We start from the raw sequence: 21355 nt of genomic DNA, 5'->3' as shown, positions 1-21355 counted from the left end.
AAAATAAGAACATCAATATCCCCACCCTTATCCTTAAAGCTATGCAGTCAGCGCACTGAAGACAACTACAACTACATTAGAGCAATAACACACACTCCAAACAAACACAACTGAGTATTCTCTGTAGCCATATGGTATAATGAATAATAAATGGTTTGCTCTGTGATCAAGTTTTTGGATACTAAATATTTCCCCACAAAAATAAAATCATATTTGCAGTCCATCTGTTGTCAGACCACTGTCCATCACAATCTATGAATAAATCAGGACAATAGAAGATAAATGCACACCTCTATATTTCAGACAGAGAACAAACTGTTATGTGGCAGCAACTGGCTGAAGACGAGGAGTAATTTCCCTTGCTCTGCGTTGGGGGTACAGTTAGGGACACAAGTTAAAATACACTTTCTCCCTTTGAGAGAGAATTTAAGGATCCGCAGTGACTGGCCGCTGCTCAAAGCACATCACACATGGTGGCACTCCAAATGGGCTCCTGGGCTCCCCCTGCGCGCAATACTGTGTGTGTGTGTGTGTGTGTGTGTGTGTGTGTGTGTGTGTGTGTGTGTGTGTGTGTGTGTGTGTGTGTGTGAGAAACACGTTTTCAGGATTTCCACTTCAGAGGATGATGTGTATGAGTCATGGCTCTCTCTCGTTTTTCTCTCGCTCCTTTCCTTCCTTTCATCCAGAGGCAGACAGCGTAAAGCTAAAAGCTGCCATCCGAGCTACAGAGAAGTCTGCAGGAAGAAAAGGGAATAGACTAAAATAGTTCAAGTAATTTTAGCTGTGAGTACCTAAAAAAAGAAAAAAATATCTTATTATATTCTGTTGTTAATGTGTAATTTTGACTGTAATTTGTGCATATTTGTCACATAAATATCAGGCAGGACATCAATCAGCTGATAAACTCTGAAGACAAGCAAGGGAATCCTGCTTTGAAAGAGACAGTTTCCTCTTAGTCTCTGAGAATATTGATTTCTTCCATAGAGTTCCCTCAGGCTTTCAGCTTTGCTATGTTTAGATGAGACTCTCTCTACATCCCTCTCCTTCTCGATATCTTCCTCTCATCCTTCCATTCAAAAATGCCACCTTTGGCTTCTCTGCTGGCTCTCACTCTCTCTGGTGCACGCTCGCTCATTCACACAAAAAAACATCTTGCTCAGTGCATCATCTCTAATTCACTCGATGCCTAATCACTTCATGATAGTTTCTCTCTTAATGTGCTGCCACGTCTAACTAGAGGCCACTCCAAATTATGAAACTTAACCCTAAGTGACCCACTCAGCCTTAACTGGGTGGATTATCCAATTTTCTTTTAAGAAAAAGATTCTAGCCGCTATCAGACGTTCCAAATGATATCCAAAATGATGGCTTAAAGGAAATGATCGACACATGCAGGCTATGGCCATGTGCAAATGAAATTGCACAACACAATTTCACTGCCAAAGAGCAACTCAAATGCAGGCACTCCTTTTCAATAATTCACTTACTGAGCTTTTAAGGCAATTAGTGCAAAAAGAACTGACACCATGCATGAGGCCAAGCACCCCCCTTATATGATTATCAACTTCCTCTGACCGAGAAGGTAGCTTTCAAAAACTGCAAGTTTATTTCTATATTTGATACACATATGGGTACAGGGTCTATGTTAGTCCTTATTGGGAGGTGTCACCACTCAGAAGTCATCTCGGCAATGCTCCTGGGCAGCTATTCTGGGTGAACAGGACCAGGATCATGTCCACAGGATTGGGGGAGAGCCCATAAATGGCTAAGATGAAATGAAAAATGCATGGAGATTAAACTCCTAAATTTGAATTAAAATGCCTCAAATCTTTTATGAATTTGCCCCAAAATAAATGACCCCCTGCAAACATTGGTGATCCTGGATGATTAATATCATGAGGCTGGTTATCACTTTTCTGTGAACACTGACAGTTCCAGATATGAGCAGATGAGGTGTGTTAGAAGCCACACCATCAACATCAGAAATCAATACAGAAGCAATTTGCAGTTGTGAATAAATGTCAAGACATTATTCAGTTGCTGATATCGTTCCATATTTCCAATTGGAAGTGATATGAATACACGCTCACTAAGATGCAGTATCCTTAGCCCCGGATCTCCACATACACACACACAGACTCACACTCACCACAATACACAAAGTCATGAGGCACTGATCTCAGACTGCTGTCAAGCTGGGCTTCCTCATCCCTAAGGTCGACCCACATATACCAGTGCAATCCCCTGCCATCCTGGCCCTACCTCTGACGCATCACCTCTGACAGCTTTCACTCACAGCTACAGCAAGTGAAATCAGATACCAGATGGGCAGAAAACACACATGTTTACACACACACATTCACATACTGGAGAAAGAAGGAATAAAAAAGTGAAACATTGGGACAAAAGATAGAGGGAGGAGGTCCATGAAGAAACGGACAGAAAGGCAGACAGATGGTGAGGCAGTATCTTCATCTGATTAAGCAATTCTCTATTGATGTGAAATGTTCTTAGGTCAAAAGAGGTCAGAGGGGGGTTGTCTCTCTTTCTTTAACACAAACACACAAGGACTGGAGACACACCTCCATGTCAGTAAGTAGAGCCAAACGATAACAGCAGTATAGGGACAGTAACCATGGCAACTCCTGACATCCAATTGAGGCTACTTGAAGGACTTGACTGACACAAGCGTGTTCTGTTTTTCAAGCCGACTCAAAAAGCATGCCACCATTGCTGTTGGGTTGTTTCTAAAATGCTCACCTTTTCACTTCTTTCCTCTTTTTCCTTCTCTATGTCTCTTATCCTCTCCTCTTCCATCCCACTTTTCCCTTCTTCACTCCTCAGTTCCTTCTTTTTCATGTCCTGTTTATCCCTCTCTTCCCTTTACCCTCCTCTTTTTTCATTTCTCCCTGTTCAAATTAATGAATATTTCCACAATGATTTTTGGACTGGCTCTCGAGGCCATGCCGCTGCGTGCTACCTTGACGACACAACAGCAAACCCTCCCATCTAAAGGAACCCTCCCCTTTCGCCACCGAAACAAATCAAGGTTTTAGCCCACTGGAGGAGAGGAGAGGAGAAGAAGGGAGAGGAGAAAAAATGATTCAAGTGTTGAGTAAAAGGGAGTTGCACATATAGAGAGGCAGGCTGCCTAATTATCAGTCCCAAACTTTGGTTGTGTGTGCGCGTGTGTTGCTGTTCTATTTCTGTCAATGCAGGCTGTATTGGGAGCCCAGGTTTAACCATGGGCGCAGAGAAAGAGAGAAAAGTTGAGAGGGAGAGTGTGAAAAGACGAGGGAGTTTAAAAGCCACATAACACGGAGGTGCAGAGTTGTGTGTGCTTTTCTAGATTAAGAATAATAGCTGTGTGGTTATACTGGTGCTGCTGCTGTAAGCATAATTTCTTATCTTTTGTTTTTGCCATAGAGGTTGAGATAGTTTCTACGGAAGCGCATTGCATTCACTTGCGTATTGCATTCACTGATGCATCAAACTGCTTACAGTTTGATGCATCAGAATTGGCAACTATTAATAAAGGGCCATTTTCAAGCACATGAATTAGTACATATATATTTTATATGTTTAATGTATTTATTATATTTCATTCATATGATTTTATATGCAGGGCTTTAAGTAATGATGGAGTTTTCTTAGAGTTTATTTAATGCAATATTGAGCTCCACTAGATGCATTAGTACCAGCAACTTGTCCCAAAACCAATTCTTAATCGGCCTCACCTCAGACGTCCCATTCCGTCGCACAAAACTCCCCTTGGGAACTGCTGCTGCTGAGCTCAGTGCATGCAGTGTTGCGTCTTCTCATGACAATTCTTTGGCATCACATCTGTTTCCTCAAACCTCCGTGGTTCTGGTGTGCTCTTTTCAAATAGCTTGATTATTAGCCAAGCCTTATTTCCTCTCTATTGTTCTGTCCTCCTATTAGAGGAGAAAGGGGGTTTTCTCACTAGTAGCGCAGAGCATTAGATCGAATTGTGCCCTCTGTTGTACTTCCTTCTTCCTCTATTCCTCACTCTCTCTCTTTCTCCCTCTCTCTGTATGACTCTTTCTCTTTGACCGTGACCTGAATAGGGTCTCTGAAGACTGAACCATCTCAATGAACTAGATACAGTTACACACATATAGAGAGACACAAAACCACATGGAGCACCCTGTGCATGCTCCAATGATTTTCCAGTTCAGCGAACCCTGTTGTCCACCATGTCACACATGTACACAAACAAGTGAATACCATCTGCCCAGGCAATATAGTATATGGTCCAGTATTCCAGATCTAATCAACTTCATACATATGCGAACAATAATATTGGATGGAAAAACAAAGAGACTAATCAGAAATTAAAGTGAATCTGTGAATGACAACAGATTCCCTAAGAGACAATTCTCTCAAGCAATTCCTTCCATAATTTACTCTGATAATGGGTTTTTAGTTTCAACAGAAAGTCAGAATAAAGTATGAGTATGCAGATAAACCTTACTATGAAGGTGAGAGCTGCTAACCTGAGGAGCCAGATGGTTTGTTACACACAACCATCTGGGGTAAGTTAACTTGGAAACTGATTGGGGAAAGGTCAGTTTCTTTCCAAGTATAGTAGGCAGGTGATTGGATGAACCATATATACATCATTATGTTTGATCCCAGGCGGAGGGAGATTGAGACAAAATTATTTCCATTGAGAAAAGCCTTAAGTAATGTTCCTTAGTGGATACCTTAGATACCTTAAAGCCTGGCAAGATGGATTCTTGCTTGCAAGAAATCCATACACACACAGCCGCTGAAAAAAGCCTACCAAATAAAAAACGGATTTAATTCCACTATATCCAGATTTGAATCGACACGAAATTACACATACTCACGATATCAACCACCTAACTATGGCTGGATTCTTTATTTCAACATTCACACATAATTCTTATTTCTTTGAGAAATCGAAGCAAATCTTGAAAAATGCCCTCTCACAATGTTGAAATAAAACAAAAAATGCCAAAAAGTAATCGAAAATCAAAACTATTAAAATATGAAATATCTGCAGATTTGTCAGCAGGCATTTTTCATTTGCCGGCGTCATGAGCATAGTTAAATGCTGTTGCTAATGACATCAAAATACCAGATATCAGTCCAATAAATTGGCAGAAAGACAGTAGTTTGTGGATAATGAAATATGGCCAGAAAGTGAATTTTCTGTGTGTGTGTGTGTGTAGCTCAGATGATCTCAACAGGTTACTGAGCACAATGTTACAGGTGCTGCTTCTCTTTGTGCATGTGTTTTTTTATCTCTTCACATCTTTTCCTCTTCAATTTTTCTGATCTATTCAGTATTGTTAATTTGCAACAGAGCAAGATGAAAAGCTCATGCTCCCACACATGCACACACACACACAACCCCAGTCTCTCACACACACTTACACATACTGAAGGGGAGCATCAGCAGCTTGTATTCGCTCTGTGCTTCTCTAAGAGGGCTGCCCTAATTCTTCTTGACAAGGGCTGGAAGAGCCAAGAGAACATCTCAGTACACACACACACATACGATAAAATATGCCATGCCACTATCCATTTATACACAGACATGTGCAACAAAATACACATCAGTCATGGGCAACACACAGCCAAACATCTGTGCCAGTGGCATTTTACCTTAATTGCCTTTGTCACTGCTTTCAGTGCAGTCTAGTCAACCTCGCCTAGTTTCCTGCAACAACACACACACACACACACACACACACACACACACACACACACACACACACACACACACACACACACACACACACACACACACACACACACACACACACACACACACACACACACACACACACACACACACACACACACACACACACACCCACCCACCCACACCCACACCCACACCCACACACCCACACCCACACACCCACACACCCACACACACCCTGCCTGCCTGCAACTGCTCAGTACTCACAAAAGCCAAGTCTTTGCAGTTTTACAGACTGAACATGAGAAAAATCGGATATGCTCAGATGTTTCTCAAGTCGTGAAAGTGTGTCTGTGCGTATGGTTGGTTTGCGATTGTGTCTGCCCATGCCTGTCTCTGTGAATAACTGTTACAGACTGACAGACAGCGCGAGTGTGTAAGCACTCATGCATGTTTGTATAACTGTTGTGATGAGGCTACTCAGAGCTACCGTGGGCGACAACAGGGCAAGAGGATGAGGGAGAGATGGAGGGAGGGAGAGAGGCATGCAGACAGGGGGTATTTGTATTTCTCTCCCTCTCTGACTCCCTTCATACAGTGTTAACCTCCATATCTTTCTTTTTCCTGCATTATGAGTGAGCTACGGCCTTTGGACGACGTTATCAACAGGATGTCGAGAGTACATTTGCTCATGTTAGAGGCATGCTTGTGAGGCTAGGGGCTTTTAAATGAGAGACGGAGGGAGACAAGGAGGGAGGGAGGCAGCATCCCTGGCTGTAAATACAGCTGTTGGGGTGATTTACTGCATGTCAAGTAATCTTGCCTGTCAAACAGTCTAAATCTGTTTTGAAATGACAATCTGAAAATGTCATCAGCTGACTGACTGATGCGAGGTGCAGCGGCACAACTACCTGCGAGTGTAAGTGAATGCTTAAGTGATGGCTTTAAATGCATGTGTGCGCATGCCGTGAGGATTATGTACTGTATTGGTCTGTGTGTGTCAGCCCTCATGCAGTCCTTCACTTGAATTGCTCTCCAGGGCTTTCTGTTGTACATCTATGCACCCATTGATGATTTAATTTGCTGCTGGGGCTCCGGCACGTTCAGCGATGGTCCATTGAGCATAGCTTTTAACGCCTGTTTGACCGAGAGAGGTCAAACAGTCTCAGTGCTTATTTATTTCACAAGAAATAACTCTCAAGAACCACCCGCTCTGATGAGATCATTTTTCAGACTACAAATCCAATACGTCTAAATATATTTATTAAAGTATGTAAAGAAAGATACATGAAATCGGATCTCTGAAGTAGATGTTCTTTTAAAGGCTTTCTTGTTTGAACATTTTAATACATGTAGGTGTGTTTTGACAATGAAATAAACATTCATAACATTGGTAATTTTAAGAAAGTGTTTTTTAAATGCTATGCAGTTATCTGATGTCTCCTACACTTTTTTATGTATTTGATAGAAACATAACTTATATGTTTAACCAGATATCACTTATGTAAGTACCTGCTTGGCAAAGTTCTGTGATCTAATGAGAAGATTTTCTACTAATAGAAATAATTAATCATCAAAATGTACATCCAGTGATTACCATTAGCAGATGTGATTGAATATCAGTTAATTATTCATAAATGGTGTTGATGGTATCCCTACTTGTGACCTCATTTTCAGCACCTTGCAAGTGGAGCCAGATTTTATACTTTATACTTGATATACTGTTTTATATCACGACCCAGAACCTACGCTGTAGCCTACACAACTGCCATTCATCGCTTGTGAGCGTTTCTTCTTGTCTGTTTTACTCAAGACTGGATATAGAGAGCCTAAAATGTGAATTTTTGCAGGGGCATGGACCCGGGACAGTGGAGCTGTCCGTGACAGAGTGCACACAGCCCGGCCATAGCGCCACCAAGCCCAGGGCAGACGCCCAGGGCAGACACCCAGGGAGCCATGCACGGCTCCACTAGGTTTGCTTACACTGTTCATTTTGGCTCTTTTCATACATACATAATAAAGCTTTTTTTTTATAACAGCTTTTTTTTATAACAGCTTGTCAATTTACTATTCCTCTCTGTATCTCGATCCTCTGGGACTGCGGACTGCCAACCGAATCAAGCCAAACCGATGGCGTCCCACCATCTCCTTCGGCTCTCCACACATTGCTAAGTTACAAATTCAGTAGTTTTTACAAACTCGTTTTTTGCGTGTGTGTGTGTCTGTGTGTGTGTCGCTGTTACTTTTCCGTCAAATTATGGGACTATCATACAGAAGCTACACAATTCTTTTATAGTTATCAACTGCTTATAGTGATGAATTTGGCAAACTTGATCACTATAAGTCGTTTCCACTGTACTAGAATTTTGTCGGGAGGGGAAGGCAGCAGAATATTTGACTGAGGGAGCCACATCGCTATTCTCTATGCAGGAATAACCCTGTTCGTAAAATAATACTTGAAAAGCAATGAACTGTGGGCAACACAAATGTATTTGTAGCCATGCCTATGATTTTGTCACCATGAAAGCTGCAGCATGCACATGAGAGAATAAAAACAGGTTGGCACACCTTCCGTGTCATTATACATATACGACACAAGTGTACGGCTGCGCGTGCAGACAGGTGAGATTGTCATCTAAACAAATTCCTCTGACAGAAAAAGCTATGCAGAAATACCACACATACCACACATATTCACAACTACACTTCTAGATCCCACACTCTGTGACTGTCCTTCAACAAATACAGTAATGTTACAGTTTATTATTTGCAACTATAACACTTACTCTGCTCCGGTTAAGTTGCTGATGTGAAAGGCATTCGTGTGTGTCTGTGTGTCCTTGAGTCCATGCTTTATCACCTGCATTTTAAAATAACTCCACAGCTGTCCAACCTTGAGAGTATGGCCAATGGCGTTACCTATTACCCCACTACTTACTATATCTGAATGTGGTAGTACACAACTCACTGTTGTGTTGTGTGTGTATGTTAGTGGACACATAGCCCTTGACCTTTGCCAATGACATGCTCTCCCTCTTCAGTAGATCTTTATCAATCTATTTTCTCCCTGTAGCTATACAACTTGATGTATGGAGTGTAGGCATTGTATCAGTGTGTGGTTTGTGTGTGTGTGCTCTCAAAGTGTGTCTAGTGTGCAATTAAACCCACAGAGACTCACAGTGCCTATACTGTCTGGTAACTTATGTAGAAAAACCACCTGCAGCGAATGAACAACAGAATGAAGGAGGTCAATAGTAATTTCCTCCCACGCATTCATCTTTACTGACCTGACTAGAAGAAGCCCAAACCTGATTTCAGAACAGGACCTCCAACACTTAAAGGTACCAACACACTCAAGAAACAGAGATAGTGTACGACGGACAAGACAAAGGCATCAATCCAAGCTCAGAAAGGGTTTTTCTTTCAATATAGCTTTGTCTCCCTGATTGCCAGCACCACTGTGTTGTCATCCAAAATCATTTGCACCCCCTGCTGTTCACAACCATGTGTAAACACACAGGAAAAGTTATTAGCCGTCGTGTCACTGCTCACACGCGAACACATCCCTTTTGTGCTTTTGGCTGGCATTGAACCAGCGCGCAGCAGGCGACCCCGTCTTCCCTTCAAAGTGACGGTTGTCAGCGGTGTCTTCAATAAGAGGACCATTATGTTAGCTCCACAGGACCAAAAAGGTCAACGCAATCACTCCCCGTAGACGGAAAAGAGTGAGCAACCTCAAAATAGATAGCAGCTTGGTCATGACTTGTAATTTTAAAGGACAGTGTTGCTGGGTAAATTGTTCATTAGAGCAAAAATATGAGGTTGTGTGATGAAAGATCTGGTGTCACTGTTTTAATGAGAGAAATGGCAGGATTAATAAATAACACGATTTAAAATGTGAATTGGTAAAAATCAATGGTGTGAAGTCCACTGGATGCAATCTAGAGCATGTGATCTTTTCCGAGTGACTTAAAATTCCTGTAAATTAAATATTTGCTGCTAGCAGTGTCTAGTGGAGTCAACGATGCATTCTAATAAGCTAGTATCAATAAAACAAGCATAGATTTCGTTTTCGTTTCAATAGTCCAAAGTAGGGATGGGCGTTCGATTAAATTGTCTTCGTCGATCGTCGGGAGAGTTAATGACGAATTTTCGATTAATCGTTAATATTTTCAAGTTCAAAAATTTACTATTTATAAGCTACATTAAAATGCAGTGAAAAAAAAGCGTGTTTCCTCATTGAGATCTTTATTACAGGCTGAACAAAATATGCGCTGCCGTAATCTTAAGCAACGGAGCCGACAGCTAGAAGCCGGTGCTACTAAACACAACTGACCCTCGTTTTTTTTCCCTCCAAAATAAAATAATAATAATATAAAAAAACATAATGTTAAACAACAACTACAAATATATAATACTTAGGTCTGACAGGTTTTGCCAAATGTAACTCAAAACTATCAAACAAGGTACCGAGTCGAGAAAGCTTCATAAAAATAACCAGTAACTCACATACAACTTCAGCACCAGCCTACGGATTTGTGTTGAGAAAGATGAGCATGTTAAACTGCTCTGGGGTCAGACGCGAACGCAGCCTGGTGACCGTCAGTCTAGCCGCCGAAAAACCCGCCCTGAGGGGACTGACGTCGCCGTGATACACAGGTAGCTCCGTGCTAACTTGGCTAGCCTGGCCGCGGCTCCGGTGTTTGCGCTGCCCTCGTCCGTGTCAGACAACGCAGGCTCCTTGTCTCCCGCAGCCTCTGGGATAGCTTCGCAGTGTTGTCAGTGAACCAAGTCATTTTTTAACTCAAAATGGTCCCATGCAACACTTCGCCTTGACCTCTTCATGTTTACTTTGGAAATGGAACTACACGGTAACTCGCAGCCAGTCGCAGGTAACTGAGTACGACTGTGGCGTTTTTTTCAAACACTGCCCCCCCATGGTCAAATGTGTAATTAGCGAATTTCTCGATGAAAAAATTATTTCGTCGACGAAATTCTTAATGATCAATTAATCGATCGTCGATTAATTATGCCCATCCATAGTCCAAAGTCTCTGTTTTTCTAAGATCCAACATTACACAACCTATATTTATCCAACCTACTTAGTATCCTTTCTTGGCAGTGGCCCAATAACCTGCAGCGTCACCCCACTATCTGCTCCTCGGGCTGAGATTCCACCAAATTCAACAAATGTTTTCATATGAAGTCTCACATCTGGTAGTTGCAGTGGTTTTTAGGGTGTGTTCCAGTGATTGCATGTACAGGACCCTGCTCTAGTGAAGGATTCAATTCATAGTATCTTGAATATCAATATGTTTGGGGAGGGCTAAAATGATTGAGGACTGAGGGCTCATTAGTCCATCAACTCTATCCTACATCTTGTCCTCAACGAAATCAATCAGAAAGCTGAAGATTAAAATCGGTTTAAATATTGTTTTGTGCAACAATAAAGAAACAAGCCACCTTAATTTAATTTACTTAACTTTTCCACTATTTAAGGAACACATGCCTGTGTATAATTTGGAGTTATGGTGAAAGATTTACAGTAAAATAAATTATAAATATATTGTTTTTCAGCAACCTCGTATCAAAAGTATTCCATTGAACCTACACTGATCATTGGCTTAAGGCAATTCCGTTGTTTTTTAGACCTATAACTGTGCTTAAAGAGCATTGAGATTGTCATCGGAACAAGTTCCTTTAGCAAAGAAATCAATCTAGAAAATACCACAATGGTAATACACGAACATACCAAAAACGACTAAATGAAAAACAAGATGTTGTTAAACGATTGACTGTGCTGCTGTTAGTGCTCTACATAAGTAAATCAGACCGGACAAGTGACAGAATGACTTAAGGGGTGGCAGAGGCCAAACAACCCACAGCACTGTGTATCCCAATTTTACCATAATGCTTGTTGTCCAGTCATAGATCAGTGCTGCTTTTCTGTCCTAATACATAATTAATCACATTCAGCATCCAAGTTTAAAACGTATTTCATGAGCAGCTTTGAAACTAGCTGGGCTAAGTCAGGTCTTCATCCAAATGGCTGACATAAAATATGGATTTTGAAGAACTAATAGAACTGGTAGGAGGCTATATAATGCAAATGACAACGTGGTGTCCACAGTTTCATCTGCGTGCATGTAGTACTGCTGCGCTCAACACCAGCACTTAGAGAAAAGAAGAGAGTAGAACAAGAGGTTACAAGCACACCACGATTTGAACTCAATGGGAGTTTGCCAGCTTCACACTGTCAGTATGCGCCTGCCAACACAGACTATCACGCTGCCAAGTGAGCCCATTCAAAATTAGACAAAGGCCAGGTTTTCCACTAGGAGACAGAATACAACGGATCTCTTTAAAATCATGACAAGCATATAATGACCTAGTCTGCCAACAGCCAGCTGATTTTGACGCCAGGCTGTGTGGGGAAGCCTCCAATCACTGTATTTAGACTTTGTCATCAGCTTTACTGTAGATTATATCCACTTCATGCAATGTGCTCACAACACATCCACAAATATCAACAATCAATTTTAAGGAAAAAATGTAATTGCTAAAAAATACTTGATAAGACAAGAACAAATACAGGACCACTTGTGGTTTGAAGCTGATGTGATGACATATTTTTGAGTGAACCTATTAGGATCAGGGCAGTCGCGTGTCCCAGCCTTCAAGCCTGAACAAATATGACCTTGTTTTCAAATTTAGCTTCCTTTCATATTTCAAAACCAGCCTTTGCTGAAGTCAGTCAGGAAATATTTTCAACGCACGATATTAGATGCATGACGAAGCCGGCACATGTTGTGGCAACAGGGAAAACTAGATCGAGACTTCTGTTTCTATTCTCGTCATGGCTCGGCAGCACAGAGAGGGTAGACACAGGAGGGAGTGTGGGAATTATTGCTGTCAATAGTCTCGATGTTTGCTGACAATGACATAAATTTTGAAGAAAAAATAAAACTACTTAGGTCCTACTCAGAAGCCCGTCCCGTCCTTATCTCTCCCAGGCAGGCTGGTTTCGCGTGTGCATGTATTATTTCTACTTTTCTATCAAGCTGAGTGCCAGCTTTAAAGAAGATATATTATGCTCACATTGAGGTTTGTTATGATTTCAATATTTTAGCTATAGTCTGTGTCTAACTCAACTCTCAATGAATAAAGATAGAAGTAGTTTGAGCCAGATAAGGCCTTCGCGCAAATGATTAATAATAACCCTTTCCTTCCAAGTGTTTAATCTTGAAAATTAGAATGTGTCTGCGTCACAATGCTGTTTCGTTGTTTTGGTTAAATTGTTTTGAATGTCTGTACAAACAGAACATTGTTTTGATATAGCAAGAACACAATAATCTTCTCTCCAATTGTCAACACCGTTGGCCCACATGCCATCAGCTGTGTCAAGGCTGGTCAAGAGATAAACATTTTGAGACTTGTCACTTCCTTATTCCAAAGCCAAGAAGGAGGGACTACGCCTTCGCACTTTCGAGGAGGAAGAACCAAGATCTACTGTTATAAAACAGACAGGCGCCGGCTGTTTGATGCGTTCTGATGGGTCTCGTGTTCTGATGCGACTTGTTGGATGCCCATTGCTTTGCTGATTGTTACCTTTCATTGCTTTCTAAATAAATACTTGATTGAACAAACCGAGTTTGGCTCATCTTCTCATATTTAGGATAAACGAACACGCTTAACAGGTTCCTACGTTTACTTTGGGTTATTCCTTTAAAAGGTTTATATGCTACAATGTTCAGAAAACACATAACTCTCCTCATACTCTCTGTACCTGAAGGTCGGTGAACCCTGTCTGAAACACTTTTTTTAATTTTAGCTCCTGTCTCTTTAAGGCCCCCATCTCAATAAAGGCCAATCTACTCTGTTACGATTGTTCATCTGCTGCAAGCGTATTTGCTCGGCTTTAAGTTTGCCCTTGCTTTACCTGGCTTTGTTAAGGGGCGTGCCAGATTAGATGCTAGACATGCATGATGGGAATGTGGGGCATAATGATGTCACCTGACATTACAATGATGTGGATGCAACGGCGGGACAACAGACGAGGCATTTAATGAGCAGTGTTTTCTGTAACATTGCAGATAACATTATAAATAACACACTGGAGGACAGGGAAAAACTGAAAAAGCATCATATATCTCCTTTAAGATGCTGGAACCAAGGCTGCAACAACTAATCGATTTAATCGATAACAAAAATAGTTGGCAACTAATTAAGCAATTGATTAGACTGGTCTGATATAATGCTGGGCCACTCTGATCAGCATTTCCTGCGGTTGGTACAGTAAACCAGCCAATCCCATGCCTTGCGTAGCTCACATGATGTCTCCTCTCTAGGGGTAAACTTTGAAATGAGGTTGGAGACGAAAGCCGCTAATGTGTGTGTGTGTGTGTGTGTGTGTGTGTGTGTGTGTGTGTGTGTGTATATGTGTGTGTGTGTGTGTGTGTGTGTGTGTGTGGGTGTGTGTGTGTGTGTATATGTGTGTGTGTGTGTGTGTGTGTGTGTGTGTGTGTTTGTGTGTGTGTGTGAAATAACAGGTAATAGCCTGTGTGCTGGCCCGATCAATGGCCATAATAGAATATTTGGACTTGGGGCCATTCACCACAGAGTCTGCTTGCTCCAACATGTAGGTGGTGATGCTAAGGAGCATCAGGGAGTAATTCATCCTTCTGTGACTGAGTTCAGGTGAGGAATGGCTTATGTTCACACTCATTCATATATGTAGCGCCAGCAGCATACAGTAGGCTTGAACATACTTTGGTGCATGTGTGCTTTTGTCCAGAGCTGAGTACCGTTATCGATCCAAGCTGATTCCACAGGCTCCCCCATCAATCAGCAAAATGTCTCCAGCTAACTGCTGAGTCTCAGCCCAGCTCTTACTTCCTAGCATCAGGGCATTATCTCAATAAGCTGCAGATGCGGGCTCACAGGATCTGTCAAAATTTCTACAATGATTTTATCACCATGTACTTCACAGCAATTACACAAGAGGAGCTATGCGGACTGAGAGTGCATGCTCAAAAGCTCTCGAACTTTCTCTTTTCCTGCCTTCTTTGCTCTCGATCAACATAAGTGTCTTAAAAATAATTAATAAGTATGAATATCAAAATTAAAGGAAAACAAGAAATTATTCACTTGTTCGCAAATTGCCTGTTACAGTTTTCCCCTAACAGGTGGAAACATCTTAAAACCCAGACACACACTCTAAGTGTTTCAAGAACACTGATTTGCATTGGAAATAAGCCAAATTAACTCAGCACTGCATATTTTTACACTCATTTCAATTGGACTCCACTACCTGACCTGTGAAGATGGATTTTTATCTGAGCTTTCTCTCTCTGTCATCCTCGATCAATTGTGAATGACAGCAACAATCATTGCAGCCACAACGCACAACATTGCTCACTCTCAGGCCATTGTCTACTCAGTTAATTTTCGCACTTTAACACCCCCCTACACACACACACACACAGAGGGGAAACCTAAAAAAGTAGTAACCATGGTGATATTGAGCACTGTCCATTGTGTCCACTTACTAGGGCTGCTCGATTAATCGAAATTTAATCGTGATTTCGATTATTGGGTCAAACGATCTCCAAACTACTATAATCGAGTTGAAACGATTATTTGACATTTTTTTGCGCAATTCAGTCCTTCCCCCAAAGCATTCAGCGGCCCCGCTGACTGGCTCTCACTCTCAAGCAGCCGTAAAGTGAAGGAGGCGAGTTGTGTGTATGGTGACAAGCGTTGAAAAAAACAGCGCGAGTGGAAAGCAGGGAGGCCCCCCCCCCCGTTTGATCGACAAAAAGTTCGAGCAGCAGCACACCATGTAGAATAACCGGGCACCGATATCCTGGTTTCACGGAGGAATAAGACACGCAGCCGTCATCGGTGTTTACCTGAACCGTAAGTGATACACTTTATTGCGCACGCTCCAGTCATTTAAATAATAAAGCATAGACTTCAGAATAAGGGCACATAATCGTTTGAATAATCGTGATTTTGATATTGTCCAAAATAATCGTGATTATGATTTTTCCCATAATCGAGCAGCCCTACCACTTACACATACTGCATATAATGACATGAGCACTGTGTTACTAAGGAGATGAAGCTGTAATCTACTGGAAACACAGCAACTGCAGTATCTGAGAGAGTCAAGCAGGAAAGGCATCTACATCCCATTAAGACATCAAGTTTATCTTTGAACTGCGTCACAATCAGGCCAAATAAAAGCAGTGCCAACATGCACTGTTTCCTGTGTTAAACTTTAATCACAATCACGTAGCTGACTTCTGTGATAGGACCTAGTTTGCCAATAGAATCACAGTAAAGGAGATTAAAAGGATTGATAGATTTATGTTGAATGTTTATTTATGTGAATTTATGTTCAATTCCAGTTAATGTGTAAGAGATAGCGTTTTTTACACTGCTAAAACTCCCTCAGTGGAATAAGATACTGATCAGTATTGTTTGAGATTCATGTTTTCATCAAAACAGAACAACACAACAATGCACTGACAGCATGGCAACACCCGGGAAAGATATTCTAGATTCAGGAAACTTTTAACGGCTTTTTCTGTTCAACATTTGAATAACTGCAGGAATGATCAATATTCATATCATCAGATATACACGCACACACACACACACTGCACGATTCAAATAGAAGTTCATGTAAACAAAGGAGCACACATACTCTTCATACTGATTGTCACCAAACCTCAGCTTATTGGAGCATGTTTTTAAAGCCTGTAGAAATATAACACTGTTGATGATATCACTACTAACCACAAACACCGTAACCTATTTTACCGTGAAAGTGCCGCCTCAGGGTTGTGACACAACGCCAAGAGTTTATGAGAAAAAACTTTAATTTCACATGGTTTTGAGTGTTGTCCATTCTGAACATTAACAGGTGTATTAAAGGCAACAGTTGTGGTAAAAGACGTCACAGAGAGCTTGTGTAAAATATAACCTCTTTCATTTGATGGAGGCAACACATTTATAAGATTATCTTCTCAAAACATGTGGCTGAACCTGTGAAGAATACAGCCTCTGGGTCACCAGTGTGGCAGGAAAAATACCACGTTCTCTACATTTCTCTCCCCTGCTTATACACAGACAACAAAATCCCCTGCTGAATGAGAGGGGAAGACCCCCTTCAAAGGGGGTTAAATACACTCCAGCCTGGTCCCCAGCCTTTCCCTGTCTGTTTCTATCACATCATGACACTTGCACACACACAGATGCACCCTAACACAACACAACTCCTTGGTACACGAGACTCGTTTTATATGCATTCATGCTAAAATATGGCCTCTTTTGACAGGGGGGGACACCAACAACGACAACAACAGCATCATCAGTCGCGCACTGCAATGGCACATAATGATTGATGACACATCTTAACTTGCTCCTACTACTAAGGAAAATTTTTCCAGCGTATGAATGCTGTCATCTTGCTGTGATGACATCTTTCGGAGCCAAAGTCTGTGCAGAATCGGGAGAGTGAAACCCCACTGTTATTGCAGGCCAGTGTCAGCTGTCAATCATAACATTTCACCCAATTTTAATAGCATCACATAACCAATCAAAACAAAATTTACAATACAAATTACGATCGTTACGATCTACCTGGAATTACAGCGATTTGGCAACTTATGATTTATGATTTATACTGCAAACAGCCACCAGGGGGCGATCAAGACACTTTTTTAATCTCTTTTGGTTCCAATTTTGGGTAGCTGTCAAGTCGTTCATCTTTATTTACAGTTGAAGATGCCAACCCATTCACTAACATGGAGGATACAGGGTTTAAGACCTATACTGTAGCCACCCACCAGGGGGCGATGGAGACACTTTTGGCTTAGATTCTGCAGCTGTCATGTCTTCAATGTTTATAAACAGTCTATGCCAGAGCAACACAGCTTGAAAATGTCTAACTACTTAGCTCGTTAAATCTCTAACATTGAACAACTAGGTAATAGCCTTATCCCGCTGTGCTATATTCCATACAATGCTCATGATCACATAACCAGCTGTGCATTTATTTACATTATATCATACTTTATGAATGTATTTTGCTTTCTACGGGCATCTCCTTAAACGTGTAGCTAATGTAACCAAAAAACCTAAAGCAACTTTGGTACTCGTAACCAAGTTTGTGTTGACGTTTTGGTTGTAACAGCATTGACAAAATATCCACAGAAGTGCATTCTTTCCTGAAAAAGTCACGTGTACATGTTGCCATTAATAAATACTTTTGACAGCACGACAGTATTTGACGGTTTCTCTGCGTATTTGAGAATAAGTAGCGATAACGTGACAGTTTAGTCGGTGAACAGAAACTTGGACGGAGTTGGAAGTGAACAGGCGGAACTTCCAGCTGCGTTTACGACTCGGTGTATTTCCAGTAAACCCGGTCTGAAGATTACGATACACACACAGGTGAAAGAGAGACACGTTCGCCTACCTGCAGGACACCGTGATTTCAACTTTGGTGGCAGGGATAGACGCGTTGAGCGGGTCGAAGTCGCCTATCGACGCCATGTTTAAGAAACTGTTGTTCATCCTGTCAAAAAAAAAAGGAAAACAATGCTTCTCCTCCGGTTGTTCTCCCCCTGTGCAGTCCAGCGGCTTTATACGAGCTGCGAAAAAGAAGGAGGAGGAGGAAGAGGAGGGGAAAGTGTGTTTGCGCCTCCCTGACGGGAAATGGAGCAAAGGTGCCAGAGAGAGAGAGAGAAATGTGAGAGAGAGAGAGAGAGAGAGAGAGAGAGAGAGAGAGAGAAATGTGAGAGAGAAATGTGAGAGAGAGAGAGAGAGAGAGAGAGAGAGAGAGAGAGAGAGAGAGAGAGAGAGAGAGAGAGAGAGAGATGTGATGTCATTTATCTTTCTCCTCCTCTATGGGTGTGTGTGTGTTTGTTTGTGTGTGTGTGTGTGTGTGTGTGTGTGTGTGTGTGTGTGTGTGTGTGTGTGTGTGTGTGTGTGTGTGTGTGTGTGTGTGTGTGTGTGTGTGTGTGCGTGTGTGTGTGTGTGTGTGTGTCTCTCTCTCTCTTCCTTCCCATCTCATCCCCCCCTGTCTGTGTAAATTCATATCAGCTGACTTCTGTTCATTTCATTTACGCTCACATTTACCGGCATGGAAGTGGCGACAATGATACAATCATCAAGAGAAAATGGAATACATTTCATCATGTAAAGTATCGTGTGTGTGTGTGTGTGTGTGTGTGTGTGTGTGTGTGTGTGTGTGTGTGTGTGTGTGTGTTCCACACGTTTCCTCTCCCCTCAATACCCCTATTCACATCAGTTCATTTCAGTGTGATTCAGTTCATTTCAGTGTTATTCAGTTCAGTCCAATGTGAGGCATTGGCATGAAACACCCCCTTTGCTCCCTCCTGCATGGCCAGATTAACCTGTTTGGAGGTCCCCGGGGGGCAAAAACAAACCGTTGGGCCCCCTGATGATGTCATGGGGTTTATTAAATCTTGCGAGTAATGTACTATTTTTAGCAGAAAGCCCGTCTTACAAGCTGTGTCTCAATTTAGGAGCTGCGTTCTTCGTGGTGTGATTAGATCGAGGAGGATGAACCGAAACGAGTCTTCTAGAGAGGCTTTCTGTCATGGGTATCACCACCTCGTCCCGCTCTTATCAATGTCGCTAGCTAATTATTTTTATTTTAACATGTGAATTGACAGCTGTTAGGTTGAGTTGAAGAGTGATACTCAAGCAGCAGACGACCCTGTGCTACCTGTTTTAAAAAGCCGTTTGACAATGAAGCATAATGAATCCTTGGAGAGGTTGGGGCACGGAAGGATCCACCCGTTGAAGCCTGGGATGGATGGACGATTTGTCGGCCACATTTGGAGAAGCCTTCTAAATGGGACGGCCCAGTCGCGCCGCGGGGATGCCATCGGCCTTCAAATGCAGCCCACAAACGATGCATGAATTGAGACACAGCTTCAGACTGTGGGTTTGAAATTTATGGTCAAGAGTCCAAATGAAGAACAACGCTGATTTGCATTCTGGTAAACGTAACCTCTAGTGTTTTATGTACTTGCCCTCTAAAAGTCTGCTGTGATTATTAAAATTTTTTTTTTTTCATCTGTGTCTTGTAAGTGCTTCTGTAATGTGCTAAACTCATGTACATGTGTATATATAGATACATACACTGTTTCTGTAGTCTCAGTCGCCAGTGAGTGATTACTCTATTGATATTATTATTAGCATTTGTGTAGAAACACTAATAATTCCCTCCCTCTTTCGTCCCTATCTTTTTCTCCCTCTCTCTCTCTCTGAGAGATGAGGATAAGCATCTGATTTAATTAAGTGAAAGGGAGACCCTCCGCAGGCAGAGAATAGAATGACAGCATGACAAATGTAAAGGGATAAGGAGAGTCACAGTATAAGGACATTGTGCGTTTGTGTGAGTGTCCCCAAAAGAGACCTAAAGAATATGTGTTTGTTAGAGCTCGTATAGAAAGCTTGTTTCTTTGTGTTTTAAAACTGCACATGTGTTTGCACTCAAGTATCCCTATTCATTGGATACAAAAGATCACAATTCTCCAATTCTCTCTTTCCACGTGACTTGTAAATTCATGTCGCATCACATCGCACATATCCCAAACGGCCCTGCAGGTGATAAAGATTGAGCCCACTCCCCTTTTGCTATAGGCTGCATCAATGTGGGTGTAAGAATTATGTTTAGATAATGGAGTCATAGGATCTTAAAATGACGCATCTCTGTATTACTCAGTGTGTTTACTGGCTGACCACATGTCTAAATATAGCAGTCTTACACACACATGCACACAGGCACATACACAGTCATGCACACGCACAACACACCCTGGGCTGGATCTGCGGAATGGTGGCAAAAACCATTACGGCACCTTTGGGCAAACATCGTGCCTCCGCCCCACGTCCACATCTCTGGCTTGGGGTGGATGGGTTCATGCAGATACAGGGGCAAATATAATGGATATGGACTGACACACACACAAACAACAGGTACAGACAGACAGAAAAGTAATTTCTACTATTGTACTACACAAAACAACACTATAGATTTAAGATGCATAACCATTCATCACAATACAGCTAAAACAGCACAATTACTGCTCATGCATTATAAACGAATATAGTTGTTTTTTTACGAATAAACTGCTGCACAATTAATTCACTGTCCTGGTAGCAATTTCATGTATCCATATAAAAAAAAACATTCCTAAAATTCATCATAATGTGTTTTAATGAATTCATAGTGGGCAAATCTTTTACCAACAACATATTTTACTTTTGCTTTGATGAATAAATTATGTTCATTCTCACAAAACAAATAACAGAAGAAAAGAAGATGCTGTATTATATACTGAATATCTATAACGTAATTCAGCTGTGGACAGATTTCAAACATCATTTAATTCACTTACATTTCCACAAACTGGATTCAAACAATGGATCCAGGCTTTCCGTGCACAATCATCATATATTTTTATAATAACAGGTCACAAAGCCAATTTTGGTTTCCTAGAACTTCAGAACTCCTTTTCCATTTAGATGTAAATTTAAAGGATCACCAACTTGACCCACTTACCTGTCCCCATGGAACCCTGTGGGATATTTGGCTGCAATAACCTTTTTCCACAC

The 21355-nt window shown here is 41.6% G+C and overlaps 1 protein-coding gene across 3 annotated transcripts in view; it reads right to left on the bottom strand.

Annotated features, from left to right (window-relative positions):
• Positions 1-18408, bottom strand: part of LOC128428444 (copine-8) — a 74048-nt gene extending 55640 nt beyond the window's left edge. The window contains exon 1 of one of the 3 annotated variants that reach the window (XM_053414616.1): positions 18183-18408. In XM_053414616.1, coding sequence (XP_053270591.1) covers positions 18183-18280 — 98 coding nt within the window. In that variant the 5' untranslated portion in view covers positions 18281-18408. The remainder of the gene's footprint in view (positions 1-18182) is intronic. The other 2 variants (XM_053414617.1, XM_053414618.1) reach the window with 2 other exon arrangements.
• Between the last annotated feature and the right edge of the window lie 2947 nt (positions 18409-21355).

The sequence above is a fragment of the Pleuronectes platessa genome, chromosome 22, assembly GCF_947347685.1.
Source record: "Pleuronectes platessa chromosome 22, fPlePla1.1, whole genome shotgun sequence".
Lineage (NCBI taxonomy): Eukaryota > Metazoa > Chordata > Actinopteri > Pleuronectiformes > Pleuronectidae > Pleuronectes > Pleuronectes platessa.
This window is presented reverse-complemented; position numbering and strand designations above follow the sequence as displayed.